The sequence below is a fragment of the Mus caroli genome, chromosome 5 (genome assembly GCF_900094665.2).
Source record: "Mus caroli chromosome 5, CAROLI_EIJ_v1.1, whole genome shotgun sequence".
Taxonomy (NCBI): domain Eukaryota; kingdom Metazoa; phylum Chordata; class Mammalia; order Rodentia; family Muridae; genus Mus; species Mus caroli.
Window position 1 is genome coordinate 118,450,922 of NC_034574.1, and position 25,802 is coordinate 118,476,723.

General features: G+C 52.3%; 1 protein-coding gene across 1 annotated transcript in view; it reads left to right on the forward strand.

Annotated features, from left to right (window-relative positions):
* Nucleotides 1–25,802, forward strand: part of Aacs (acetoacetyl-CoA synthetase) — a 40,077-nt gene that overhangs the window by 6,626 nt on the left and 7,649 nt on the right. The window contains exons 2-10 of the mRNA XM_021162856.2: nt 676–779; nt 1,976–2,096; nt 6,874–6,987; nt 11,818–11,915; nt 19,006–19,120; nt 19,369–19,450; nt 21,500–21,647; nt 24,558–24,638; nt 25,673–25,797. Of these exons, the coding sequence (XP_021018515.1) occupies nt 676–779; nt 1,976–2,096; nt 6,874–6,987; nt 11,818–11,915; nt 19,006–19,120; nt 19,369–19,450; nt 21,500–21,647; nt 24,558–24,638; nt 25,673–25,797 (988 nt within the window). The remainder of the gene's footprint in view (nt 1–675; nt 780–1,975; nt 2,097–6,873; nt 6,988–11,817; nt 11,916–19,005; nt 19,121–19,368; nt 19,451–21,499; nt 21,648–24,557; nt 24,639–25,672; nt 25,798–25,802) is intronic.

Consider the following 25,802-nt stretch of genomic DNA (forward strand, 5'->3'; position numbering starts at 1 on the left):
TATATATATACATATATATATATATATATATATATATATATATATATATATGTATGTATATATAATCTTGGGGCTGGAAAAAACAATCACACCATGGGTAAGAGTATGTGCTGTTCTTGCAGAGACCCTGGATTCAGTTCCTAGTACCTGCATGGGGGCTGACAATTATCTGTCACTCCAGTTCCTCGGAACTAGACTCCCTCTTCTGCCCTCCATGGGTACCAGGCAGGCATGCGACACACAGACATACATCCAAGCAGAATACCTGTACATATAAACAAATCTTTAAAAACCTAGACAGATAAATGGATGATGACTGAGGAACGACCTCTAGGTTAACCTGTGATCTCCACGTGTAAACACACAAACACACAGCTGGGTGTGGTGGCACACTCTTGTAGTCCCAGAGGGCTGGAACAGGAAGATCAAAAGTTTGAGAGCACCCTGGTCTGTCGACACACCCACCCACACACCCACACACACACACATCTCACTGTGTTTCTTGGGGACTGTGGATGAAGGGTTTGAGCAATGAGGTTTAGCTCCTCCCAGACATTCAGGACCATCAGAGTCACTGAGTGCATGGCACATGGCGTCCTTAGGCCTGACATCCAAGGGGCCACCCTTTGGGGCTAGGCTGAAGGGTTGCTGTTTTGCTTGTTTTTTTTTTTTTAGGGAATTACAATGACTTATACCACTGGTCTGTCCGGTCGTATTTGGACTTTTGGGCTGAGTTCTGGAAGTTCAGTGGAATCGTCTACTCACGCATGTATGATGAGGTAAGTGAGTCTGGCCATACTCTTTCTCCTTCCACGGTTGTTTCCAAGTGAAATGTTATTTGAGGAATACCGAATCATACCTGCTAGTGCCATGTGTGGGCCAGCAACATGGCTCAGCGGGTAAAGGTGCTTGCTGCCAAGCCGGATGACCTGAGCGCGATCCCTGGGACCCACACGGTAGAGAGAGAACCAACTCCTGCAGATTGTCCTCGGGCCTGTTCACTGTATGTAACTCCAGTTGCAGGGGATCCAGTGTCCCTCTTCTGGCTTCCATAGGTACTGTACACATACGGTACACAGACATTCATGCAAGCAAAACACCCGTGTAAACTATAAAATAAGAAAAAAAAATAGCACACAGGAGACCAAAGCAGTAGGATTGCGAGCCTGGAGCCAGCCTGGGCTATGTTGGAAGACTGTGTCTCAGATAACCTCTGACACCTTCCTCCTCATATTACACTGGCGTGAGATACAGTGTGGGCAAAGCCTTCTGTAAGGCTGATGTGCCAGCACTCTGAGACAGAAACTAAGGTCTCAGCACCACAGGAAAGGTAGAGTCATTTTCCTACAGAATTATGGGTTGTGTGTGGAGGGGGGAACAGGGCCCCAGGCTTGCCTCCTGTTTTTGGCATGTCTGTGTGACAAGGCTCTCTGACAGATTTTCTTTTCTTCATTTACTTTTGTGCTGGGGATGAATCAGGGGTCTCTGGGATGCTGAGCCACATCCCAGTTCTGGTTTCAGACATTGTATCCCTACCCTTCCACCCTGACCCTGAGACAGTTTCTCTGTGTAGCCCTGGCCATTCTAGAACTCAGTCTGTAGACCAGGCTGGCCTTTTAACGCATAGAGCTCTACCTGCCTCTTGTCTCCCAAGTGCTAGGATTGAAGACCCACACCTTCACCCCCTGCCTCCTTTCCTTCTTTTTGAGACAGGCGCATGCTGGCCTCATGCTCCTAATCCTCTTGCCTCCACCCCCAGGTGCTGGTAGGACAGGTCTGAGTTCCCCACTTCCTCTCCATTCCTTTCCTTCCTCTTTAACAGCTGTCATATTAGGTGTTCAGTAAACTCTGTTGTAAGACGTTCTGGGGTGGCTACCCTGGGGCCAGGGCCGTGCTATCTCCTCAGGTTGGTATATGGGTGATGTCACCAGGCTCTGCACTGAGCCTCTGGCTCCCTTCTGCTGTCCCTCTGCAGGTTGTGGACACATCCAAAGGGATTGCAGATGTCCCCGAGTGGTTCAGAGGTAGCCGCCTCAACTACGCAGAGAACCTCCTGCGGCACAAGGAGAACGACAGAGTCGCCCTTTACGTGGCCCGTGAGTCCCATGGGTATCCTGGGTGGTGACTGTGTATGGCCCTGTGGATGTGAAGGGGCTCCTAGGTGGGTTCCAGCTGAGTGTCAGCCTTCTCCTGGCATAACGGACACCTCTGCTGGGAGACAGAGAGGGCCGGCCAAAGACTGTTGCTTGTTTCTGTCACCCACTCCCCTAATCCTGACACCCCCCCTCCCCAATAAGACAAGGTTTCTCCTCTGTGTAGCCCTGGCTGTCTTGGAACTCACTCTGTAGACCAGGTCAAGGTGTGTGCCACCACTTCCTGGCCTATTCCCATCCTTCTTGTGTGTGTAGTGCGTGTTTGTCCATGTTCAGGACTGTGCAGTAGCACTTTTGTGCCTATTTGTGGGCAGGTGCATGTGTGTGCATGAGAGACAAGAGGACCACTCAGGTCCCCACGCCAGTTTGAGGTAGTTCATGGAGATGGCTGTTGCAGGTGGCTGCACCCTTCCCCTTTGAGTAATAACACTTTCCGCTCTGTAGTCAGGCAGTCTGATCACACTGTAGAGTCCAGCTTAGTGGAGTGGGTGGAGCTTCCTGGAACCATTAGCTTTTGTAACTGAAGGTTCTGTTTTTTGGACAGGGCCAACATCTACTACCAGTGAGAGCCACCGGTGTTTGGCCCTAGTGCTTCTGAAAAGAACCCAGTGTGCTGTGCTGTTTGCTGTCACATGCCTAGTGTCTGTTCCAGTCTGACAGGGGTCAATTTTCTTTTTTTTTTTTTTTTTTTNTTTTTTTTTTTTTTTATGATTTTTTTTTTATTACATATTTTCCTCAATTACATTTCCAATGCTATCCCAAAAGTCCCCCATACCGCCCCCCAAGGGGTCAATTTTCTCTCATCTTTATCAAGTTTTTCTGTTGTTGTTGTTTTTTTTTTTACTTAGTCAGAAGTGTTGCTAGGGGAAGGGTCAGCTCCTTGGGCTTGGCGTAAGACTAAATGATCTTGAGTGAGGATTTTAGTTCAAGGCCCAGCCTTATGCTGTTGCCATGTGACTTTAGGTAAGTTGCTCAGCCTCTCTGGCTGTTTCTGCACTGCCAAGTGGGACCGATGATAACACCTACTTCAGGGTTATTGTTGGGTTGAGCTGGGCATTTGTGTCTGTGTGTGTACACGTGTGTGTGTGTGTGTGTGTGTGTGTGTGTGTGTGAGTCAGAACAACCCATTGGCACAGGAATTATGTGGACTTCTGTCAAGGTCCTAGGTTGGAAATCAGTGCAGTTCTCAATATGGTGGCTGTCTAGTTCTCACGGTAGCTTCCTGGAGCATCTCTGGGGGGACCGGACCTGAGGTCTCGGAACCCACAGTCACTTCTGACACACACATTCAGCACAGCGCTCATGTTGGGTTTGGACATTGAATACCTTTTGCTTCTTCCTCCCCTGGGTTCCTCCCCGCCCTCCAATGGTGCAGTTTAGTCGGAGGCATTGACTCAGGTGCCGCTAGCCTCTCTCCTGCTCTTAGGAGCACTGGCATCAACCCCTCATGCGCCTGCTCCTCAGACCCAGGCAGATGCTGGGGCTGCAGCCTTGAGTGGTAGAGACAAGCTCCCTGCTCTCATGACGTTGATATCTTGGGGGTTGAGGGGGTGACCTTAGTGCTGGGAAGAAGAAAGAAGATAGTCTAAGAGGAAGGAAGATAGTCTAAGAGGCTGAGGGGCTGAGGGGACCGGCTTTAGTCAGAGCTGCCCAGTGCAGGGTGAGGGCCTGCTTTCTCTCTCTTTCTGAGAACTCACCTACTCCTTGGCTCCTGTCCCTGGAATCAGTCATCCTGCTGGCCTTGGCACTCGACACCAGCGTTTGTTTTTTTCTTTTTTTTTTTTGGTGGTGGTGGTGGGGAGGTGGTTCCTCTCCACAGGGTTTCTCTGTGTAGCCCCGGCTATCCTGGACTTGCTCTGTAGACTAGGCTGGCTTAGAACTTCCAGAGATCCACCTGCCTCTGCCTCCCAAGTGCAGGGATTAAAGGCGTGCCCCACCACGCTGGGCTAGCCTGAACTTTTCAAAGTCTATCTTATTGCATCTGTTGGTGTTCTCTTCCTGAACACCCCCAAGGTCCTATTGCCTGGGTGTCTAAGTCTGTGTATGCATCAGAGTCCTGGGAAGGCCACTCTGTTCCAGGCCCAGGTTCTGGCCTGACACCTCCGCCTTACCTTCCTCTCTGGACCCATAGAAACTCAAGTGCTTCACTCAGAACTCTGATGCTCCGTGAGCTCTCGCTTTCTTCCACTGCAAAATGAGAACAGCCTCGAGTCTTAAATCCCAAACCACAGTGGCCTACCTGATACTTAGGGGGAGCAGAGGGACTGCTTCTCAGTGCTTGTGGTGTGGGCATCCAGGTGGGTCCCGAACCAAGGATGCTCCCCAATCCCTGTCCCCCTGTCCCCTCCCTCATAGGAATGCAAATCAGCTGAGCTGGCATTCATGGAACCTGTGCTCAGAGTGGGCAGAGGAGGCCACTTCTGCCTCAGTCTCCCCTGGACCTTCCCTTTAAGGTTGGAGCTTTGCTGAGCTAGCTTCCTTCCTCAAGACTTCAGAGTGGCAAATGCCCTTAAGTTAAGCCAGGGCTCTCTGACAGCCTACAAACCAGACAGCCACTTAGCCATTCAGTCACTCAGGTGCTGAGAAGCAAAGACATCAAACGCAGTTTGCAATCCTCCCTGGCTAGCACTTAGCCTTCCCAAGTCCCAAGGCTGGCCTACGTTTTCTCTTTTTTTTTTTTTTTCTGACAGTGAGTCCTCTGCCCTCTCCACCCCCTGCCGCCTGCCCCTGACAGGTGTTGCCTGGCTGTGCCCTGCTCACTCAGGCATCCACTGTAGCACTCAGGCTTGGCTTCTCTGAGGCCACAGGGACATTAGCCTTCACGCTCCGGTGAGCAGCCAGCAGCCCCTCAACCCTGTCATGGCTTTGTCAGCACAACCGTCTGCCCAGCTCACTTTGTCTCTGTCTGCCCAGCTCACTTTGTCTCTGAGTACCGTGGCTGGATACACATGGCTGGGCTGACAGACATGGGAGTGCAGCAAGGTCAAAGAGAGACTGAGGGCTTATGTCCAATCCCACGCACACAGGGGACACATGTGCCTCAGGATGAAGAGACCCACTCATGTGTGGAAAGGTGCTTCACGGGTCTGAGCCAGAAAGCACCCTGCCTCAACGATGATGGTCGAAGGGCTAAGGGCCTTCCTGAGGCCATTGTCTCTTTAAGGAGGACTCCAGTTTCACCAAAGCATAGTCCAGTTGCTGTGCAGGGTGACAGGCACATCACCTGACAATCCGTCCTGGACAATTTTTCTACCTCGGTCCTTTTGGATAAGCTGGCTGACAGGGGCTGCCCCACCCCAAAGGCTACCTGCAAAGGCCCCTCTCTCCACGGCTCGCAGGAGTTTTCACAGTAGGCTTCTGGCTCCCCTCAGTGGGCCCCAGGGGAGGTGCAGGATCTTGTTTCTGTGCTGAGATAGACATGTGCTCTTCTCTCCTCTGAGCTCTATCTGCCTGCCAGTGGCATGCCAGATATTTACATTATGATTCATAACAGCAACATCACAGTTATGAAGAGGCAGTGAAAATCATTTTACCGTTGGAGGTCACCATGGAGGTTGCAGCATTAGGGAGGTTGAGAACCACTGACTTAGAGACAGTGTCATTTACTAAATGCCTGTGGCTGGCCTGGCGCGTGTAATTCTCCAGCCTCAGCCTCCTGAGGGGCTGATGTGACAGGCTTGAGGCACTGGGCCCAGCTGCCGTGATGTCTTTTATGACGAAGGCTCAGTGGTCACTCTGAGGCCCCCACAGTGACCCATTGGTCACCTGGGCCAGGCCTGTGAAGCTTGGAGGGCTGTCTGAGGCACCGAGTCTGCCATTTTTAGTTCTTCCTAATGAATTGGCATTGATGTTTTGACATAAATTCTTTGTTGAGGACTTTTGTGGGCCTTAGAAAGACCCTCATAGTGAGGCCTCTGACAGTACAGTGGTCATTTAATATTCATTTTTGAGGGAGGATGCTTAACAAGACCTCACTATGAAGCCTGAGCTGGCCTAGAATCCCCAGTGTAAACCAGGCTGGCTCCATGCTTACAGGTCGGCTTGCCTCTGCTTCCCCAGTGCTAGGATTCAAGGCTTGCATCCCCACACTCAGCTCCTTAAATTTTTTTTTTTTTTTTTTTTTTTTAATATTTGCAGCGTTGTTTAAGTTTTGCATTAGCTAGTCAGTCAGTCAAAAGTTAGTCATCAAAGCCTGGCCAACGGTAGACTGTTCCTTAGCAATGAAAAGGAGTTACTGATGCTGAGAACCAAGTAGAGAGAGTCCCTCAGTGTGCTGCAGGAAGCTCAAGGCTAGTCTCAAGGGGACACTGCTGGTTTGGTCTGGCCATAGAAACTGCTTTCTTTACTCAGACACCTGGAAGTGGAGGTGACTGTGAGGGGCTTGTGACCACAGACAGCATAGCTCTGTGGCAGGGCCAGGAAGCGCTACAGGCGACAGCTGTGCACATGCTGTCTCCATATTAGTTTCCTGACCTCCATATCGCACCCTCCGTCTGTACAATGTAACCCCCAGGGCTGTGGGGTTCTCCCACATCCCACCAGTCTGGTTATTTTAATCAGTGATTCCTCCTGGGGGGGAGGGGTCCCGCCTTGGGGTCAGAGCCTGACTTCCACCTTGCCTGGTTCTCCTGTGGAGTGTCGCCACATCTGGGTCCCTTTCTCCTGGGCACCGGTTGGTCCCCATCCTGATCTGTGCTTGAGCAGTCCTTGTTCTCTTCAGGGGAAGGCAGAGAGGAGATCGTGAAGGTGACTTTTGAAGAGCTGCGGCAGCAGGTGGCTCTGTTCGCAGCCGCCATGAGGAAGATGGGCGTGAAGAAAGGGGACCGTGTGGTCGGTAAGGGCCTTTCTCTCCCTCCCCCGATCTCCTTGTTCTCTTCCCTCCTGTCCCCTCTTTGGTAAGTGCTATGATGGTTCAGTCCTTAGAACCCAAACTCAAACCAAATCAAAGCAAATCAACAACAAAATGGCCCAGAAGGTGAGAGACTTGAAACTTGAAAAAAGTTTAGCTGTGTGTAGAACACACCACTGTATGACCACGTACACGGGTCAGGGCTGACACAGGGTGAATTGCAGAAAGAGTCTTGGGTGTTCTGGTACACCCATCATTCCAGAATTTGGGAGGCTGAGGCAGGAGGATTGTCAGACCAGTTTCACAGGGAGATCCTGTCTCAAAACAGAACGAATAACAACATTAAGAAAAGCAAAGATAAAGAAGGATAAATTAAGACTCCCCTCTCTTATTGTTCTGGAAGGGCCACGGGTTCTCTTTTTTTGTTTCCAGAGGGGAAAGGGGCAAGAGTGTCCAGGAGTGGTCTGTGCAGTTGGTGGATTAACAGAGATGCATGCAGGAGTTAGTTCCGTTGCCACGGGGCAGCATGGAGGGGGAAATGGAGCCAGGCAGCAGACACAGCCTGTGCAAAGGCCCTGCGGCTGCTGGGAACAAGGTGTCTGTAGGAGCAAGGGCACTGTGACAGATGTCTCTGTACTGATCTGTCACTGATCTGTCACTGATCTGTCACAGCTTTTTCACCTCTGCCTCCCTGCACCCCACAGCTGCTCGAAGCCTTACTCCTTATAGCCTTCCTCCCCACTTTTGACACAAGGCAGGAAAAGAGATGTGCAGACCCCTCAGGCGGTGGAAGTGGGCAGAGGGGAGGCTCTGGACTTGGGTGCACAAGCTTGTGGGGGATTGTTCAGGAGGTACGCTGGAGTCTGCAGGCCTCTATGTCCCTCCTGAATATCCCTCAGGTGGCATTGCACTTCCTGCTAAGAGCTCAGCCACCTTTCCGGGTCTCCTTTTGCTTTCAGTTCCAAGCAACAGGAAGGCCTGTGGGGATCTGTACTTTACCCAGTGACTTCGGTTAGTTAGTGCCAGAAGGGTGTGCCTCGGGCAAACTATTCTTCCAGGACAGCTTGGGACTCAATCCCTGGCCCTCAGTTGGACGAGGCCGTAGGTCAGGGCGATGCTCTGACTTGTTAAGTGCTGTTTCTGGCAGAGCATGCCTCTCCCGGAGGGCACTGCCTGACAACAGGCGCCAACTTGTGTTTGCAGAGGGTTGGTCTGCAGCCACATCACAGGGACCAGGTCCAGGGCTGGCCCAGGAGCCCTGCAGCTCCTTCTTAGGCAGTGGGCAGGGCATGGAGTGAGTACGACCTGTGCTGGTTGGCAGGAAAGGCACGGGCCACTCTGTCGCCCGTGTTCTTTGTCCCCACAGCACCTGGCATCAGGGTGAGCAGACACTGCTCACTCGGGTCCACCCTGGCAATGCCTGCCTGGGCCGTTCCTCACCCATCTCCAGTATCAACCTGGCTTTTCTTTGTGAGCTCATGGCCTCCGATGTCCCCTTTGTGTTGTTTGTCTGCTCTGCAGCCCCCAGGGACCGACTCTGTGTCTGTCCCTGAAGATAGGCCCTGTTTCCGTTGCTGGCCTGATCCACGCTGTGGAAGGCCAAGCGCACATAGCTGGAGTCTAATAAATAGCTGTTAGGTGAATGCATGGGAGGCTGAGCCAGCAGTCAGTCTGTTCAGGGTTTCATTTGTTTGCATTTCCTCTTTCTTTCTTTCTTTCTTTCTTTTTTTTGGTATTTTTGAGACAGGGTTTCTCTGTATAGCCTTGGCTGTCCTGGAACTCACTCTGTAGGCCAGGCTGGCCTTGAACTCAGAAATCCACCTGCCTCTGCCTCCCAAGTGCTGGGATTAAAGGTGTGCGCCACCACTGCCCATCTTGTTTGTATTTTCAATTTTCAGACCGGCTCTTATTATGTAGCCCAGGCTGCCCCGGAACTTTGGTCCTTCTGCATGCATCACTGCAGTCAGCCAATGTGGGCTTTAAAGGTTGAAACCTCACTTTTCTTGTGTCCTTCTTGGTCCTATTTAAGCTGTTGACTTTCTGTTGTTGTTGTTTTAATAGATTGATTGGGATATAAAGTAAATTAATAAAAAATAAATGAAAAAGATTTATTTTTGAATTTTATGTATCTGAGTGCTTGGTCTTCATGCGTACCAGAAGAAGTCATCAGATCCCATTATAGATGGTTGTAAGCTGTGGTTGTTGGAAATTGAACTCAGGACCTCTGGAAGAGCAGCCAAATACTCTTAGCCACTGAGCCATCTCTCCAGCATCCCCTCTGCCCCCAGCCCTTGCCACCTTTTAAAATCCAGCTAAGCAATGGGGAAGCCCCTTCTTTTTGTTTTTCTTCCCTCCAGCTTGTTTCCCCGGGACTGGATTGGAACTTGGAACTCAGGGCCAATGCTTGGCCAGGCTCCACCCCTGAGCTACCAGCCCTCATTTGCATTTTTCCAAATCCATCTGCAGCAGCAGGTGATTCTGAGAGAAGGAAACACAGAGCCAGGGTTGCCTGGAGACCGTTAAGATCCGTTTCTGAACTGGGCTCTGCCTGGGGCAGGGACTTGCTTCAACGGCCAGGGCTCTTCTGTCTGCCTAGCTCTTGGCCTGCCCTTCTGTTGCTCGTAGTCAGTCGTTTTCCCACTGCCTTTACTGTAGCTCCACGTGAGAGCCACGGAAGCGGCACGGGTACCTGCTGGGCTGAGGATAAGCATTAAATTGTTGACAGCTGTTTGCTTTTGCTTGCAGTATGATCCCCAAGGTAGACCTGATGGCTTAGGAGGAGGGCGGGCTGCTTGTTGGTTAGCGGGGAGGACAGGAAGCCTGCTGGATGGCGCAATCCCCTAGGCCATGAGTCCGGGCCCCCCTTGGGGAACCACAGTGAAGAGGCTCTTCAGGTCTGCTCCCAGGCAAGTGAGCACCTCTGTAGCGGGCCTTGCCACCTGCCAGGCACCAGAGTGCTCTTGTAGGGTTGAGGGGAATAGTGCCCGAGCCCTGCCCTCCGAGTGCCTGTGGACTATCCGGGGACACGTGTGTGCTTTGAAAGGTAGAGTCCAGACTGCTGTTGTTTCTCTGGAGAAGGTCGTTTAGACCCCAAATGTCTGTTTTGTTGATGGTGATTCCTCTGACCACAGGTGTTCTCTGCCTTCCTGTCGGGATGGCAACCTGCCTGGTGATGGGGCCTCCACTCATTCTGCCCCAAAGGCTTACGTATAGCTCTCCCTGTATGTGTGTGCTCACCTGTCCTCTCTTGTTCCACTTACCCATATGCCAGCACATTTCTTAGGGCAGTGGTTCTCAACCTGTGGGTTTCGGCCCCTTTGGAGGTCAACAGCCCTTCCACAGGGGTCCCCTATGGCCATTAGAAGACACAGGTATCTATACCATTTGTAACTGTAGCAAAATTACAGTTATACCATCGCAGTGAAAACAATTTGATGGGTGCCACGGACCAGGCCTAATCGGCCCCCCTCAACCCATGGGAATCAGGGGTTCGGACAGATAGGCATAGAGTCAGCGGGAATTGACAGACAGACTTGACACAAGGGAGTGTGGATCTGAATGTAATTTGTCAAATTGAGCATCAAACTTTTTATACAGAAGAAAATAGGGTAGTTGGGTGGCACACCGGCAAGGTACAAAGAGGGTACTGGATTCTTACACAAAACAGAGGAATACAAACACGGAAGAACTTGCTGGAACCTACTGGGGTAAAGCTCAATGTTAACAACTGGGATCAAAAAGAGCTTCACCTAAGGTCCACTTAATCTTAGAAGCCAGGGGCTTTGTGTCCTTGCCATAGTTCCTACTCTAGTCTACTGTATAGTCCACCTTCCCCCTAGGCCATTGTAAATACTTGTGTATAGGTATAACTCTGCTATCTATAGTTCTAAGTATCTACTCTGGTTCCTCTTTAGGTCACAAACTTCCTTCTTCCTAGATAATGGTAAATTTCTGTGTAGGGCAGTGATTTAGCTATCCATGCCCAAGGTTGGATCAAGGACTGCCTAGAATCTAACTTAGCTATATGTCAAAATATCAATCCTTAGGAGCACTTGTAATAAAGCAATATTAAGGGAAAGCATACAGGTCCATTGACCAACTAAAGCAAGGACATTGGAGCATTCTATATACAGGATGCCACGATTCCAGGAGGCTAAGTTTCCATGAACTTTTCACCTCGGCACAGTGCCCAGGTTTTCAGGGCCTGTCGTGCTTGTCACTACTGGAGTGGATGTAGCAGATGGGTGGGTGTCACCACAGCATCAGGAACTGGATTAAAGGCTTGCAACATTAGGAAGGTCGAGAACCTCTATTTTAGGGCATATGGGGCAGGGTGAAAGGCATTCGCAAAGATGGAGACAAGTGACGCCCTTGCCCTCACCTGAGAACCTCAGGTTAAATACTTGGTACATGCAAGGTTAGGTGGGTAAGGGGAAGTCAGGAAGTTCCACTGTGGTTCTTAAGTGCTTAGCTTAAAGAAGGCCTCCCAGAAATAGTGCCATGTGATCTAAGAGCCAAAGGACAGGTATGTACTGAGTGTGGAAGACTTGGTGTATGTGATACTGTGCTGAAGTACAACAGCTTATATGCAAAGGCCCTGGGGCAGGAGAAGCTCAGAATGCTTGAGGGACTGAATGGAGTGAACGGAGTGGAGGAGAAGAGCCGGCAAGGGTAGAAAATGGATTCGGGACATACAGTGAGTGGATCGGATGGCATTTCTGCTTCTCAGATACTTTAGGTCTCCCGGGGAAACTTCTGGAAGTCTGTTGCTTTGATTCCCTCAACCCAAGGCTTTCTCTCCCCTTCCTCCTACAGGTTATCTACCCAACAGTGCGCATGCTGTGGAGGCCATGCTGGCTGCTGCCAGTATTGGGGCCATTTGGAGTTCTACCTCACCGGACTTTGGTGTAAATGTGAGTTAGGGGTCCCATTGTAGGGGTGCCACAGGTTCAAAGACTGTCTCTGATGGGATGGGATTCCACCCCCTTGGAGCTTGTGGCTGTCTGAGCGGAGCTGCCAGTGTCTCTCTGGGTGGCCTTAAGCGGGAGGAGGAAGGATCTGCAAGGGGTCGGATCTTGTCTTTGGTGCCGGGGATTGAACAGTTGAGCATGTGCCTAACACACACTCATGCTGAGCAGGGATCGGGTTTGAGCAATTTAACTTAATTTCTTCTTTCTTTAGACAACGTCATTCTCGATAGCTCAGATTACCCTTGAGCCCGAGGCACTCCTCCTGCCTTGGACTTTCAAGTTCTAGGATGACGGGTGTAAGCCACCTCACGTGACTTGGACCTTGTTTTCAAGTGTGCAGCCTGGTTCTTGTTTCCTTCGTCAAAGTCCTGCCCTGCCCGCTGGTTCTTGCTTCTCCGTTATCGGGTGATGTGTGCCATTTAGCGGTTGTGTGTGTGTGTGTGTATGTGTGTCGGGTGGCTTGTGCAGCAATCAGTGTTGAGCTGGTGTCATGAAGGCTTTGGGACTCTGTGAGGTTCCTCAGTGTCTGTTCTGATCTTGGGTTGGGCTGTCTGAGGAACCCTGGTCCTCAGAGTGTGTCTAGAGTGGCCCAGGCTGCTGGAGTGTGCTGTAGCAACTGAGGAAGGCCTGCTTCGGCCATCACTGTTGGGTCAGTGGGGCCACGGACATCCTGGGTTCACAAGTGCCGGGAGGATGTTAACTTTAGGAGGACCTGTGGTATCTGCCAGCTGTTTCACGTGGTGTCCACACTAGCTATTTCACATGGTGTCCGTGCCAACTGTTTCATGTGGTATCCATGCCTACTGTGTTCACGCCAGCTCTTTCATGTGGTGTCCATGCCAGCTGCTGTCCTGAGGTCAGCTGCTTCTGACCCAGGCTGGGTTAGTTGGTGTGGCCAGCAGCTGAGGGTTGGTCTGAGTGCCTGGGCTGAGTTTGGGCTGCACTCCTGGCTCACTCTCAGGGGTTAATGTGTAAACTCTTGTCTGCTTTAAAGTGTATCCTCTTGGCAAACGCTTTTGAGGTATGAACTCATCTTCCCATAGAGGAAAGTGTGGGTTGCTCAGGGCCCATCACTTTGGTCCATGGCCCAGAGAGCTGAGGTGAGGCCTGTGTGTCCTTTTCCACTTTCGGTGCCCTTTCCCTGCCTAATGGCGTTTCCGGTGCCCTTTCCCATACCTGATTCCGGGACTGTCTGGGATCAACAAGACTTGGCCTAGACCGAAACTCCACAGGTGCCTTCTGGCCCTAGGATATTCTGTGGGGTTGGATGAGCTAGTTGGGGTCCATGGAGTCCCCGTGGGAGGTTCTAACAAGGTGGCCCTGGGTGCTGTTCTGCTAGGGTCCCTCAGGAAATGGCTAGAGTAAGGAGACAGAGGGCCTTTGGTATGAGACTGCCCACCCGAGGTCCAGAGCCTGGGATGGGGCTGGGGTGGGGACCCACGGTGCACTCTGGGCATTGAGAGGATGGATGCAGAGGCCTGTGTGCCTGGGATTCTCTTAACCGTGCGTGGGTCAGTAAGTACTGACCACCAGGACGGAGAGTTCTCTTCAGTGCTGGGGTGGCCTGTGGGGCTGTGGACCTGAGGTAGAACTCTAGAATTGGCCATGGGATGGTGGGTACAGGGTGGCGGAGGGCCCTCCAGTGGCCTGGTCTGTCCTCTTCAGGGTAGGAGCTATCACCAGAGGCCTGCGACTCCAGAGGACTGGTTTCCGGTTAGTGGCTTCCTCGCTTTTTGTCTTGCAGTCTGGAGTCCCAGCTGAGGGGCTGCTGGCTGGGTGTATAATGTTTGTTTGCTGTCGTGGACACTAGGGGGCAGCAGGGCTCTATTGTCTCCTCCATTCTGCAGGGCCTTGGCTATACTCAGGTCTGACTGGAGGAGGTGGCTGCCTTCCTGCTAGGATGCTATGCTAAGCCACTCAGTGCAGACTCTAGGGAGGGCCTCCTTTCATCGGTCCTCTCTCCTGCCTTCACAGCAAGCGAGTCAGTCTAGAGCTGCCTGGCTGGGGACCTGGCTGCTAAGTCTTGGGACAGAAATGACAGCTTCTTGAAAGGCATCGGGAGCAGCAGCCTCTTGCCTGCAGGCCCCTAGTCCTTTGTCCTCTGGCAGGCCCTCTGTTTGCTCCACACCTGTTCCCTGTGAACTCTGTCCTGGGTCAGATCCAAAGTCACTGAAGCTGCCGCTCAGACACTGCTTCCCCAACATTGATCACCCTTGTTCAGGGTGAAAACCAGCCGGAAGGAGGGTCTGGAACGGGAGCTGGGAACTGGAACTGGTCAGAGGCCCGGCCATGGGCTCATGCTCTGAGCTCTGCCTTTCCCTGAAGAGAGAGAACGCCTTGTCTTAGGCTTTCTATACCCCCGTTAATTTATGTAGTATATAAATGTAATATATGTTATATATTAAATTATATATTATATGTATAATATATATAATTTCTGAGATAATATTTATGTACAAAATTTTTGAGACATATGTTACCATCATTTCTCTGTGTAGCCCTGGCTGACCTGGACTCACTGTAGCCCAGGCTGGCCTCTAACTTACACTACTTGCCCTGCCTCCCAAGTGCTGGGGTGAAAGGCCTGTGCCACTATGCCCAGCTAAGTGCTAGTCATGTATATTGTGTAACCTGCAATGGAGTGGGGATATCTTTCCCATTTCGATGAACTGCTCTCCTCTTGGTGGGGTCAGTCCCAGGTCCATATCGACGCTAGCACACAGCCCCAAGCCGGTCTCAGACTCACTGTGTAGCTGAGGATGACCTTGAACTTCTGATCCTCCTGTCTACCTCTCTGGGATGGCGGTGTGCCAGGCTGCATCTGTTGTGATTTACTTTTTTTTGTTTTTCGAGACAGTGTTTCTCTGTGTAGCCCTGGCTGTCCTGGAACTCACTCTGTAGACCAGGCTGGCCTCGAACTCAGAAATCCGCCTGCCCCTGCCTCCCGAGGGCTGGGATTAAAGGCGTGCGCCACCACGCCTGACACTGCACCTGGTTTTATGGAGTGCAGGGGATGAAACCCAGGGCATCGCATGTCGTGTGTGTGTGTGTGTGTGTGTGTGTGTGTGTGTGTGTTGGGCCAGGCATTTTATAGTAGGGCGGGGTACAGGCAGGTGGATTTGCAGTCGGAATCACTGTCAGTGACCAGGAGCCCTTTAGGGCTGTGCCCTTGGCTGTGGTGCTCCAGGGAGGACAGGCACATTTGTCTGGGATGATGAGGACCGCTTTGGCCTGCCTTGGTTTCTCTGCCAGCTGCTACTCTGCTGTGCGCTGTGTAGCTCACACGTGCGGGCTTGTGGGCCATCACCCCACAGGAGGTGACCCAGCCAGTGCCGCCCTGGCCAACCACTTTGGGCTTTGTCTGTTTTCTTCTGAGCCGCTGGTGGTTTTACAGACATCAGGGAGGCCACCGTCTAAGGCCTGCGTGCTTACGGCTCAGCCTGCAGCCCGTTGCCCCGGTTCTCACAAGCCGCTTGAGCTGCCTGAGGGTTCTGTGCATGGAAGTGGGACAGCCGCCGTCTTCACTGTGGGAGGACATCTGTGGAACTCCACGTGGGCTGCTGGTTTCAACACCTGACTGGTTGCTAAGCACAGGTTCAGGTCAGACCCACCATGGCGGGGTGTTCACCGCAGCATGCAGCAGTTTGCAGGGCTCTGTGGAGCTCAGCAGGCGAGCTGCTCCTCGCAAGTTCTCTGCCTCCCCTGCTGGCTAGGGGATCTTGAGCTGCGGTCTGCAGACTCTGATGTGGAAATAAATGCTTGTTGTCTTTGCTGGCTGGGTACTGTCAGCAAGGCTGAGGGTGTCTCTGTGACATCTGAGCCTGAGGCCTCTGGCTGCTGGATCTTCCTTACGGCTCCCTGTGAATGAAGATGGTCTTCTGAGATGGAGACCCCGCACGGGCTGGCGCCCTCCCAGGGTAGCTCTGTCCCAGCCTCTCTGGCCTAAAGCTTTATAGCCGACTTGACCTTCCTTCTGTCTGGCCACCATCCCTGGCCCCAGGCCTGGCTGTGAGGTTCCCTTCTAGGTCCTCATGTGATCCTGCCCAGGCATCTCAGAACCCACCTCCTCCATTCTGTGTGTTTCTCCAACAGAGCAGCCTATGGGCAGGGAGCCCTGGTCCCCAGCTGGGGTCAGGCTGCAATCCCAGTTGAGCCACTGGCTTCTTGACATTGTCTGCTTGAAGTTCTTAACTCAGTCCTTCCTCTCAATAGTATTCCTCAGTCCTGGTGCCACCAGAGTCAAAGGCGGGCATGCCTTAGACAGTTGAACTCAGAGGTCCTGAGTTCAATTCCTGACAACCACATGGTGACTCACAACCATCTGTAATGGGATCCGACGCTCTCTTCTGGTGCGTCTGAAGCCAGCCACCTTAGACCTTAGAGGTGTGAGCATGACTGCAGAGTGCTCTGTATTTTTACTGACAACTGTTTTCTTCCCACCTACCTCCATCCCTGTTCAAGTCTCAGACACGGAGCCAGCCAGCGCGGAGTTCATGGGCTTGTGTGGTTGAACGCTTCTTATAGCAAAGAATAGGACAGCCCCCGTGTCTGTGCTGCAGGTGTTCAGGAGTCCTGTAATGTCTGGGCACCTGTTGTTGATGGGGTGGATGAGGCTGGAGGGAGACAGGTGCAGGGTACCATTGTTACTGCACCCGGGTCCTGGATGCTCACCACTCAGAAGGCTGGAGTTGGAGGGGAATCAGGTTATTCAAGGATGCAGGATGGGGAGCGCTTTCATCCCTGGAGCCCTGACCTGGGGGGAGCTTTGGGTGCAAAGGGGACTTTCTTTTTCCATTTTTTTTTTTTTTTTTTAATGTCTATGAGTACTCTGTAGCTGTCTTCAGACACCAGAAGAGGGCATTGGATCCCATTACAGATGGTTGTGAGCCATCATGTGGTTGCTGGGAATTGAACTCGGGATCGCCTGCGCTCTTAACCGCCGAGCCGTCTCTCCAGTCCAAAGAGGACTTTCATAGCAGGAAGAAGAGGAACAGGCAGGAAGGCTGGGTCTTCGTTACTCTGAGGGGAGTCTCCCTTTCTCTCTGCTCTGACCAGAGCACCACAGAGGGGTTCTGGGAACTCCCAGGGCTGACAGCTCCTCACAGAGAAGGTTAGACCTCACAGTGCTGCACACTTGTGTTCACGGTGGGCAGGCGGTCCCTCATCAGAGACTGTCTGAGGGGAGAGCTGCTCTGTCAGGGGCTGTGTGAGCGAGAGCCAGGGATACTAACTTTCTTCTCAGTCAGATTTGGCAAGAATTTGATCTTACTGTGAAAAAATAAGTGAAGTCTACCTGTCTAAATCTTTCCTTTCGGTTTTAGTTTTAATTTTTTTTTAAATTTTATTCTTGCTTTGTTTTTGTTTTTATTTTTGAGATACGGTTTCTCTGTAGCTTTAGGCGTCCTGAAACTCACTCTGTAGACCAGGCTGGCCTCAGACTCACACAGATCTTCCTGCCTCTGCCTCAGGGTTAGTTCTGGGATTAAAAGCGCGTGTCACTATGCCTGGCTCTTGTAGTCTTTGGTGTCAGCATTGGCATCGGGGTCAGCGTCTCCTCCTCCTCCTCTTCCTCGTTTTGTATGTGTGTGTGTGTGTGTGTGTGTGTTGTGTTTGTGCTGCATACATGACACAGCACATATGTGGTGGTCAGAGGACAACTGTGGAGTCACTTCTGTCATTCCACTTGTATATGGGTTCCAGGGACTGAAGTCCGACTGTCAGGCTAATACCACCAGCACCTCCACCCTCTCTCTGAGCCATCTCTTGGCATCCAGTTTGTTTGTTTTCGAGACAGGGTCTCACTGTGAGCCCAGCCTGACCTTGAATTTATGAACTCAGGATCCTCCCTCCACCTTAGCCTCCTAGTGCAGCAAGCACCTGGCACCTTTTTCCTCCGAGCCGCCTGCACTGTGCGGCTTCCTTTAGTGTGGAACCCCAAGCAATGGAACCTGCAGTTGTTTCCCCACGGCTTTCTGGTTTTGTTCATAGTTTGGGAGAGTGGGGACCCTGGTGGGTTCCCCGGCAGTGCCTGGCACAGGGGGCGTGGAATTGGGCCCTCTGCGCCAGTGTGGGATTGGGAAAATGACAGCACTGAAGAGACTTTAGTCTGAGAACCTTTAACTCTGAGGTGATCAGGTGTTGGGGGTGCATCAAAACGCCAGAAGGGCAGAGGGGATGCTGCTGTAGCAGGTGAGGGGCCCCACCTAGAGCTGTCCCCCTTTTAGATTCCTGCTGGGTCAGCACTGACTCTCTGCTGAGGTCTCCCAGGGAGCTCTGCCAACACGGCAGGAGCGGCTAATTAGTCACACTTAGGGTCCTAATTAACCTAATGATCCTCTGCAGGTGGCTGGGCCTGCAGCCATGTGGGGACCCTGTCTGTGATGTGTGCTGTCACTGCGAGTATCTCTGAGCAGCTGCTGACAGAAGCACAGAAAGGAGAGGAATAGAGCCCTCCCTGGCAGTGATGCTGGCCTCCTGGGTAGGGTAGGGGGTGCTGAGGAGGTCTACCTTGGTGCTTTGATCTCTTCCCCTTGGGGGGGTACAGCAGAGGGGTCCCAAGGCTGTGCTTGTCCACATTAAATTTGTATGGGAGCTAGGAAAGGGCTACCCTTGGTTGGCTGTGGATTCCCCTGTGTGTGGTACACAGATCCGTGGGTAAGCCTGCTTTCCCCAGGCAGGGCACATGCTTACAGGAGAATGTGAACACTTACAGGAGAATGCAGGCTCCTCAGGCATTAAGGTTTCAGAGAACCTTGTAGGCGGCAGACGGCATAGGATCGTGTTGGGCTGTGGTCGGTGCAGTGAGCACCCTCTGCTAGGGGAGTTTGGCCTTGCCTGTTTTAGGACATGTGTTTGAGTCTGCAGCCTTCCTCACTGTGGCCACTGCTTCCTAGATGTGGCTGGAGTTTGTATGGACTACCCATATTAGCTGCAGGTGCTGGGGACAGATGGCCGTGTTCAGTCCTGACAGTGACGTTTCCTCTCCTGCATGTATAGTCTCCAATGACCCATCCATCCATTCTCTCATTTTCAGGGTGTCCTGGACCGCTTTTCTCAAATTCAGCCGAAACTTATCTTCTCGGTGGAGGCTGTTGTCTACAATGGCAAGGAGCATGGCCACCTGGAGAAGCTGCAGCGAGTTGTGAAAGGTACTCAGGGGTCCTGCACCGTGTGTGTATGTGTGTGTGTATGCTGGAGTCTTGAGTTTACTTGTGTGCAAGTATGTGCACACAGAGACGGGGCTCTCCCCAGGAGTTCTGGATGTATGTGCATGTGTACGAAGAGAGGGGTTGACCCAGAAGTACTGTGGACCACACCCCTCAGCCACCACCACATTGTGCTGGGCACATGTGCAGGTGACAGCTGGGGGCCTGACCTTGTCCCACCCCTCCTCCAGGACTGCCTGACCTGCAGCGAGTGGTGCTGATCCCCTATGTCCTCCCAAGGGAGAAGATTGACATTTCCAAGATCCCCAACAGGTGAGGAGCCACCTCTCCCCACACCCCCAGATTAGGTCCCACATATCTGAGATGGGGAAGCCATTAGCGGAAAGCCTCACTGTGGTATGGAACATGGGAAGCCTCCATGGTGAGTCTCCAGACCACACAGCAACGAACCGTCAGCTTCCTTCCTTTCTTGCTGTGGTCAGGGAGGGCTCCAGGCATGGCTTCCTGGCCCGGGCAGAGGAGGCTGGTGTTGCTTAACTTGTATGCGCAGTCACGCTCACACGTGTGGCCCATGTGGCACACACAGGTATGTTCTTATGTGTGGACGCTGTCTGGGTGGACCTGGCTGTGGATTTGTGGGTTCCTCATCTGTGGATCTCACCGACTATAGATGGCAGATCTTTGGAGGCCATGAGTCTGTACTGAGCATGCGCAGACCTTATGGGGGCGGGCCCCTTCTTACACAGCTGTCCTTCTGGATGTCCTCTGGCTGGGAGCATGTGCAGGTACTGTTGACTTTTACATACAGGCCAAGCACCTGCAGAGTTTGGTCCCTGTGGGGGTTAGAGGGGTGTTGGTCCCGCATACGCCAGGACACTGGGGAATGATGCTATTTGTTTCTGGCTGCCGCCGCCCCCTCCTTTGCTCTTCTGGCATTGGTGGTTTGCTGGTGGATTAGGCCAAGGGGGTCTGTTTTTGGTTGTGGACTTTTGGATCTTCTAGGGACAGCTGAAGTGACCTGGTCACTTGTGCAGGGATCTTACCCTCAGCCTTAGTGCATGCTGAGGTGTTCCCCCCACCCCACCCTCTCCACACCTTCCAGCCTTACTGTCTGAGGCTGCCGTGGTAGGGAGCCCTGTGCCGTTTTGAGAAGAGAGTTAAGACAGTGATACTGGGCTCCCTGATTTTTTCAGAATGTGGTCTGCCGTTGTTTCCTCAAGATTGCTGGCTGTGTCATAGATAAACCTCAACGGTGGACTGCAAGCCAGAGCCACCTCTCCCCCCCTGCCCGTTTTTTGTTTTGTTTTATTTTTCATTTTTAGAAGAGAAACAAAGGCAACAGTTACTTACTGTGATTTACAGAGCCTTTGAAAGAAGGACTTTTTCTCAGTGGGAAGTGTCCATTAGACTGGCACTTCATCAAGCAGGGCTGCGGAGGAGGTGTGCGTGGGGGTGCGGCTGTCAGAATCATTTGGAATGTCTTTTTTTAAGGCTATCCCCTGTCCCTGGTCTCCAAGGCTGGTCTTCTCATGCCAGGTGGGGCGGGTCTCGTTGTCACAGCCTCAGCAAATCGTTCCGTTTAATGACATCCCACCTCCTTGCTTGGAAGAGAGAGTTTGATTTGTCAGAAAATGGAGACCCGCTGTTCCTGTTTGTTCTGTGGTTCTGGGCCACCCACGTTTGGTGGCTTCTGGTGGCTGTGGGCCGAGGCAGGGCAGGTTTGGCTAAGTTGTATTTATTCTAGGTCAGTCATTTACACATGGCTGCTGTAGGGCCCAGGATGTAATAAATGGGGCTACACAGATTTGCTTTGTGGTAGCTTTGGGCCTCGCCTTCCTGATGCTGCCTTGCTGCCTCTGCCCCAGGGTGGGGAAGCCTTCAGGTTCAGGAGTGGGACAGGTACTCCTGTCCCTGGCTACTCATTGGAAGGTGAAGTATGAACAAGCAAGTGGACCGGTCCACACTGGTCCTGCCTGGGTCTGTGGATATCGGATAGGCTTGCAGTGAGCTAGTCTTCCTAGAAATATAGAGTGGTATTGATTCTGTGTGTGTGTGTGTGTGTGTGTGTGTGTGTGTGTGTGGTGTCTCTAAAAGCCAGCCCTTGATCCAAACAACTCCAGTGGCTAATCTTCATGTCTGACTCCATCTTGGTTTGGGAGCCTGATGTTTTCCTTCCTCAGGCACAGGGCTTCCTTCCATATCCACTCAGTATCCATGGATACCAAGGCAAGCCAGTGCTCCAGGCTCTTGTGGTAGATGTGGAGGGATCCTCGGCCATATCTAGCTGTGGGCAGAATCAGCAGAGCTATTCTGGCATTCTGGAACGGTCACTGTTGGTTTTTCTCCTGTTCTCATCTACAGTGTGTTCCTGGATGATTTCCTGGCAAGCGGGACTGGTGCGCAGGCGCCGCAGCTTGAGTTTGAGCAGCTGCCCTTCAGCCATCCTCTGTTCATCATGTTCTCCTCAGGCACGACGGGAGCGCCCAAGTGCATGGTGCACTCAGCCGGAGTAGGTGTCGTGCTTCTGCTGGGCTAACAGTCATCAGACCAGTCCCTTCTGGAGAGTCCCCAGGGTGCTGTTTTTTCTCTAAATGAGATGTCTAGGGGAGACCTGGAGCCCGGCCCAGGGCAAGAGAACACTGCAGTCCTGGGGCTGTGGTGGCTGAGATAGGTTGGGGTGGTGTGGAGTGTGATGTAGCCGGGGTGGGATGCACCCGGTGAGCCAGCCGCTTTGATATTGCAGGTTGTGGGGCCAACGGGGGATTGTGAGTTCAGAGGGGTGGGCTGCTGTCATTTCCAAAAGGCAAGCAGGAAAGAGGACGGACTGTACCAGCGCATCTGGTTTGCAAGGGATGTGGCGGCAGGGAACAGTCTAGAGTGTGTGTATGGATTTGAGCAGGAGCTGGGTGGCCTTTGAAACTTACATGGGACTGTAGGTCATGGTCAGAGAAACACTTGAAAACCACGAGGTTGTGTTAAAAGTCTATTTGACTCCGAGCTTCCTGTGAGACTAGAGGATCACATGAGGGAAACCTGCTTTCTAGGGGTGGGAAGTGAAGATGGAGTCAGTAGGGTCGGCCTCTCCCACACTCTGCATCCTTGCCTGGTCAGGGGCCTCTGTCACATGTCCTTAGGTGGGTCTCTCATGAGGCACCTGGGCTTTAATCTGTTTTCTATACCTGAATGCTTCAGACAAGGGAGGGTCTGGTGAGGGTCCATGGGCCACCATTCTTCCTGCCTGGTGCATTTAAGGACAGATAGGAAGGTCATGTGTTCTCTGCCCTCACCCCACCCTTGTATCTCCAACTAAGCATCTTGCCTGGTTATGAGAACTCTCCCCCACCCCCACTTGTTATTGTTATTTGAGGCAAGGTCTGACTGGTCTGATTGGCCTTGAACACGACAATCCTCCTGCCTCAGCCTCCTGATCACTGGCATCACTGGTTTGTGTTACTACTCTACAGTGGAGAGTTCATTGCCTTGAAGATAGGTAAACACGGACCAGGCAAGAGGGGAGAGTTGTCCTGGTATGTGGGGGTCAGAGGGCGTTACTGACTTATAGCTTGGGTTCCTGTGTCCATGAGAGGGCTTTTGAAAGGAGGGTCCCGTTCCTTCCTCCAGCTTACTCAGGGCCAGGGCTGCGGCTCAGTGTTCTGGCTTCTGCCCAGCCATATCCACCCTGGGTTCCCTTCCTGCACTCAAAGAAAAAAGATGAAACTCTTGTTTGAGACCCTCCCTGAGGGAACTCGGTCTTGCTTGGGCATTTAACAATCAAATGCTAAGCATGGGATGAACCTGGGGGAGAAAAGCATTGCTTTCATTTGAGCTTAGACTGTGAGGGTACAAGCAGGCACATGGCGGTGTGACCCTTGGGAGGATGCTCACTCTTGCTGCAGATCCACAGTAGCGGAGGGAGCAGAGACCCCTCTGGGAGGGAGGTGGTTTCTGTGGCTGTAGTAGATTCCCCATCGGAAAGCAGCTTAGAGGAGAAAAGGGGTTCTCCTGGCTTACAGGTCCCATCAGGGCAACAGGAATGCAAGACCACCTGGCAGCCAGGAAGTGGAGAACAGGAAGTGGGGCCAGACTTTTTTTTTTTTTTTAATATTTTGAATGATTTTTATTTCACAAGATACCATCTGATAACATGATTTGTTCTTTGCAAAATATTCACTTTTTGTATCCCATTTATGTTTAAAATCTAAAAGTTAGAAGAATTATTCTTACCATTTCAACAAAGAAACCTTAAGAGTATAAGAACATCTTTTTTTTTTCTTGGATATTTTCTTCATTTACATTTCAAATACTATCCCAAACGTCCCTTATACCCTCCNCCCCCCCCCCCCGCCCTGCTCCCCTACCCACTCACTCCCACTTCTTGGCCCTGGCTTTCCCCTGTACTGGGGCATATAAAGTTTGCTAGACCAAGGGGCCAGACTTGAAAACCTGAAAGACCGCACTTCTTCCAGGAAAGCCCCAGCTCTTAAAGGGTCCAGAACATCCCAAAACAGCGCCACCTGCTGGAGGCCTGTGTTCACACATATAAGCCTGTGGGGCATTTGTCATTCAAATAGCAGCAGCCAGTGTATGGAGACCTCCCTTTGATTGGCTTTTCCTTTGACTTCTCTTGAGTGCGAGTGTGAGACATGTGGAGTCTTGTGCCAGACCCCTTGCTCATCTGTAGCCTGGGAGCCTCTCTGTGAACCTGGTGCTCACTCCTGTGGGCCAGGCCCAGACAGTGATCATTCTAAGGCTGTCTAAGGGTGACATCCCCAACCTGTCTTCGGGAATCTCATAGGGGATCCAGAATAGAGGCAGGAAAACTGTTGTTGAGGGTGACATGATGGGCAGTGTCAGCTGAACTCAGCTCTGAGAAGGAAGTCCCNCCCCCCCCCCCCCCCCCCCCCCAACCTTCTGCTAACCTGATGCTGGAGCGACCGGAATGCACAGGACCAGGGTAGAGGGCTGCTGAGCTGTCTAGGGGAAGTGGGAGGAACCAGGTGAAGGGCTGGAGAGGAGGGCGTTGCCTAGGCTGTGTTTTGTGGATTTGGAGCCTGGGAATATTGCCCATTGTGCTGAAACTAAAAGCGGAGGTTGGGTGGGAGGTGTCCTGTGTGGTCCCCTCTGTCGCGGTGGTCTTTAGATATCTTCTCCCAGGAGGAGCCTAAGGGTGGGGGACACCTGCTGTTGGTCCGTGAGCTTTCTCTCCCATCTCAGTGAAGTTAGTGTGTCTCTGACGGTGTCCCTGGTGGGATGGGCACAGAGAGCTTGGCAGGTGGGGAGTACTGGGATTTTCTGATTGATGCTCTGATGGCAGAGTGGCACCAAGCTGACCCGCAGAGCCGGAGAGCTCCAGCTGGGTTTCTTGGGGAAGGGGAGATGGGTGATGTGTCTCACCCGTGTTTCGCCCTCCCCCCTGCAGGGCACCCTTATCCAGCACCTGAAGGAGCACATGCTACACGGCAACATGACAAGCAGTGACATCCTGCTCTACTACACCACGGTGTGTCCTGCGGCCTCCTGCTGCCCCTCCATCCGGGGCTCCATCCGGGGTACAAGGGGTGGCAGATGGGTGTAGTCTCTACCCACCACATGGCTTAGAGCAGCATGGGGTGCTGCCACTAACCCAGAGCTTGAGTTGGGAGTGGGGGTGTTCCTGTCCAGTCTGGAGAGGTTCCAGAAGGATCTAGCAGTGTTTCTTGGGTGGCATGCCTGAACTGGCTCATGTTCCTTTGTTCAGTACCTGGGACTGAGCCCAGGTCCTCGAGCACGCTAGGCAAGCGCTCTACCACCGAACCACATCCGTGGTCCTTCATTTTTTTCATTCTGAGGTAGCATCTGGCTGAATTGTCCAGGCTATATGGAGTTTAGCCCTTATAGCCCAGGCTAGCATTGACCTCTCGACTCCCTGCCGCACAGCCTCCCAAACCCTGGGATTACAGGCATGCACCACCACACCCTCCGCCTCCCAATACTGACCCCAGAGTGCTAGGTGACACTCAGATTCCCCCAACAAATTTGCCCAGGCTTCCTAGAGAGATGTGTCTTTTGTCTGTCTGGCTCATGTAGGGAGCTCAGATGCCTCCTTTGGCCTCCATGTTGGAGAATTCCTGCTGAACCTTGCCTCCCTTATCTCCCCTTTTGTGTTTTGCTCCCTCATACCCTCAGAGATGGAGGAGAAGTTAATGGGCCTGTGTGAGTCATTTCCTTTTAAAACATTTTTTGGCCAGGTGGTAGCGGCACCTGCATTTAATTCCAGTACTTGGGAGTCAGAGGCAGGTGGATCTCTGAGTTGGAGGCCAGCCTGGTCTACAGAGTGAGTTCCAGGACAGCCAGGGCTATACAGAGAAACCCTGTGTTGAAACACCAAAACCAAAAAGCTATTTTTTGTTTGTTTCTTTTAGACTGGGTTTTACAGTGTAGTTAAGGCTAGCCCCAAGCTTGCAGTTCTTCAGCCTCCTCTCCCTGCTGCCCCCTAGTGGTAGGATTCTGGGCCTGCACCTCTGCCTGGCTTACCTGGTCTCCCTGTTGCGGCAGGTCGGCTGGATGATGTGGAACTGGATGGTGTCAGCCCTGGCCACAGGAGCATCCTTGGTCCTGTATGATGGCTCCCCGCTGGTTCCGACCCCCAACGTGTTGTGGGACCTTGTGGACAGGATAGGGTAGG